The sequence below is a fragment of the Austrofundulus limnaeus genome, unplaced genomic scaffold (genome assembly GCF_001266775.1).
Source record: "Austrofundulus limnaeus strain Quisiro unplaced genomic scaffold, Austrofundulus_limnaeus-1.0 Scaffold5, whole genome shotgun sequence".
NCBI lineage: Eukaryota > Metazoa > Chordata > Actinopteri > Cyprinodontiformes > Rivulidae > Austrofundulus > Austrofundulus limnaeus.
The window spans coordinates 865835-867948 of NW_013952407.1; the positions used below are offsets into that span (position 1 = coordinate 865835).

At 42.2% G+C, this 2114-nt stretch overlaps 1 protein-coding gene across 1 annotated transcript in view; it reads right to left on the bottom strand.

Moving 5' to 3' along the window:
- Positions 1–1699, bottom strand: part of tjp1a (tight junction protein 1a) — a gene marked incomplete at its 3' end in the record, with an annotated part of 107915 nt that extends 106216 nt beyond the window's left edge. Inside the window, 1 exon segment of the mRNA XM_014026333.1 lies at positions 1470–1699. Coding sequence (XP_013881787.1) covers positions 1470–1561 — 92 coding nt within the window. The 5' untranslated portion in view covers positions 1562–1699.
- Positions 1700–2114: the final 415 nt, after the last annotated feature.

Sequence of the window (2114 nt, forward strand, 5' to 3'; positions counted from 1 at the left end):
GGTTTCTTGAACATGACAATGAGTTCACTGTACTCAAATGGCCTCCACAGTCACTAGATCTCAATCCAATAGATCTAGTGCCACGAAGAATTGAGGCAGTTCTGAAGGCAAAAGGGGGTCCAACCCGTTACTAGCGTGGTGTACCTAATAAAGTGGCTGGTGAGTGTATATATCTTTGTTCATTGAATGATTAATTTTCTGAATATTTTATATTGTTTTTACCTTTTTATAAAATAAGAGAAACACAATCATGCATCATCAATATGTTTTCACCTTTCAGTGCTGTATGAGTAAAAGTAGGTGTGTCAATTATGTTTAATACAAATATATATAACTATTAAGTCTCATCTTAAATCTCTTTTTACAGGCTGCCAAGATTTTCTAAAGMCAAAAAAGGTCAACAAATCTTTGACTTATTTATATGTGCTTTAAATAGAGACAGCCTGTTCTAAATATTTAAGAGGACAATTGAGAAACAACTAAAAAACTGCAGATCCAGACATAAAACAAAAGGCAGCGACAGATTAAAAAGAAAGAAAGAAAGAAGAGGAAACCAGATCAGCTGATGTGGTTTGAGGATATATTTAGATGCAGGGATGAAACGTGTCGACAGATAAATAAAAGAGTGACAGGGCTGAAATGTAACAATGAAAACACACACAGACAGAGACAGAGGCAGCCAATCAGAGGCCACTGCTCACTTCACATAAACATAACTGTAAAAAAAAAACAGAAAATACGATCTAAAGCCAGCAGATGTTTTTCTTCATCAGTAAAGACTGGAGTGAAATCATAGGCTTTATGGTAAAAAGTCAAATGAACTAAATAAGTGCGAAGTGCAAATTGAAAAGTCGAGACAACTGAAAAACAATCAAGTAAAATTATCTATAATGGTTAAAGCATCTATAAAGAAAAAAATGAAGGCCTAATCAAAATCTGGGACTAAATGCCAACTACTAAGGGTTTTGCTGAAGTTCTAGAAGTTTTGTGAAAGCTGCATGTGTTTAAACACCGAGCTCTGTCTTTATGGCGCTCCATCTCCCCGCTTTTATTCTCAATATTTATTCTTGCGATCGACCTTTTCGATTTTTTCCCTTCCTTTAGCACCACCTTCATTTTCAGATTTCCAGATAAATGTCTGACATTTCCCTATTTGTTGACAGACAGCAGCCTAATGTAGGTCAAACTTCCACTTTTAGCTTTATTTGTTTGCAYTGAGTGCAGACCCGCATTTCAGACATGCAAATAAACATAGGAAATCGTGTAAACTTTTTCAAACTGTACAAATTTGATTTAAATCAGGATGATCCTGTTTGATTCCACTCTTTGAAGCAAGCAGATGAAATTTTATGAAGTAAAAGCTTGAGAGGGAAAGGGAGCGAGTTGACAAAACAAGGAGAGGATGCCACTTCCGTTCGCAGCATCTTTAACTTTCTSCACCTCTCCTTCCTCCTCCTGTAGAAACTCACCACAGCTGTCTCTTGACGGGGAGGCAGTCTTTGTTGGATGCTGTCACTCCCATGGCCATCTGCATCACCGTTATATATTTCTGGTACTTCATGTTGTGTCCTCCCTGCTGCCTACTTCTGCCGCTGCTCGCTTCCTCCACTTTTGACTTCTAGGAATCGGCGCGCCGCGGAGGCAGCTCAGGTGAGCGCGCGTCCAGCCGTCCGCCGTGTTCCGCTCGCATCTTGCCCACCGAAAGCGCCATTTTTCACGCCGGGAGGTCCGCTGAGAGGAGGAGGAGGAGTAGGAGGAGGAAGAGGAGGAGGAGGAGGAGGAGGAGGGGAAACGGTCCCGGAGGAGCCAAACGAAAAGGCAGGTACCGCGCACCACCGCTGACTCCCTAATCTCATTTAAAGCTCAGAATAGATTGGCTAATCCAGTCAGGACCGGGTCATGGTTGTGGGTCGCCTCGGAGCGGACACTTTTCTCTGGATTTTGTTTGATTTTTTTTCTCCCCCAAAWTTTCTTCACCAGTTGTTCAACTCCGGTTTGTGTGGAAGTGATGAGGAAGCGGCAAACAGTGAGAGACTGGATGCAGGAGCGAGGGGAGGAGGAAGAGGATGTTCAACTGGAGGGAGAGAGGAGGAGGAGGAGGAGGAGAGAGGAAG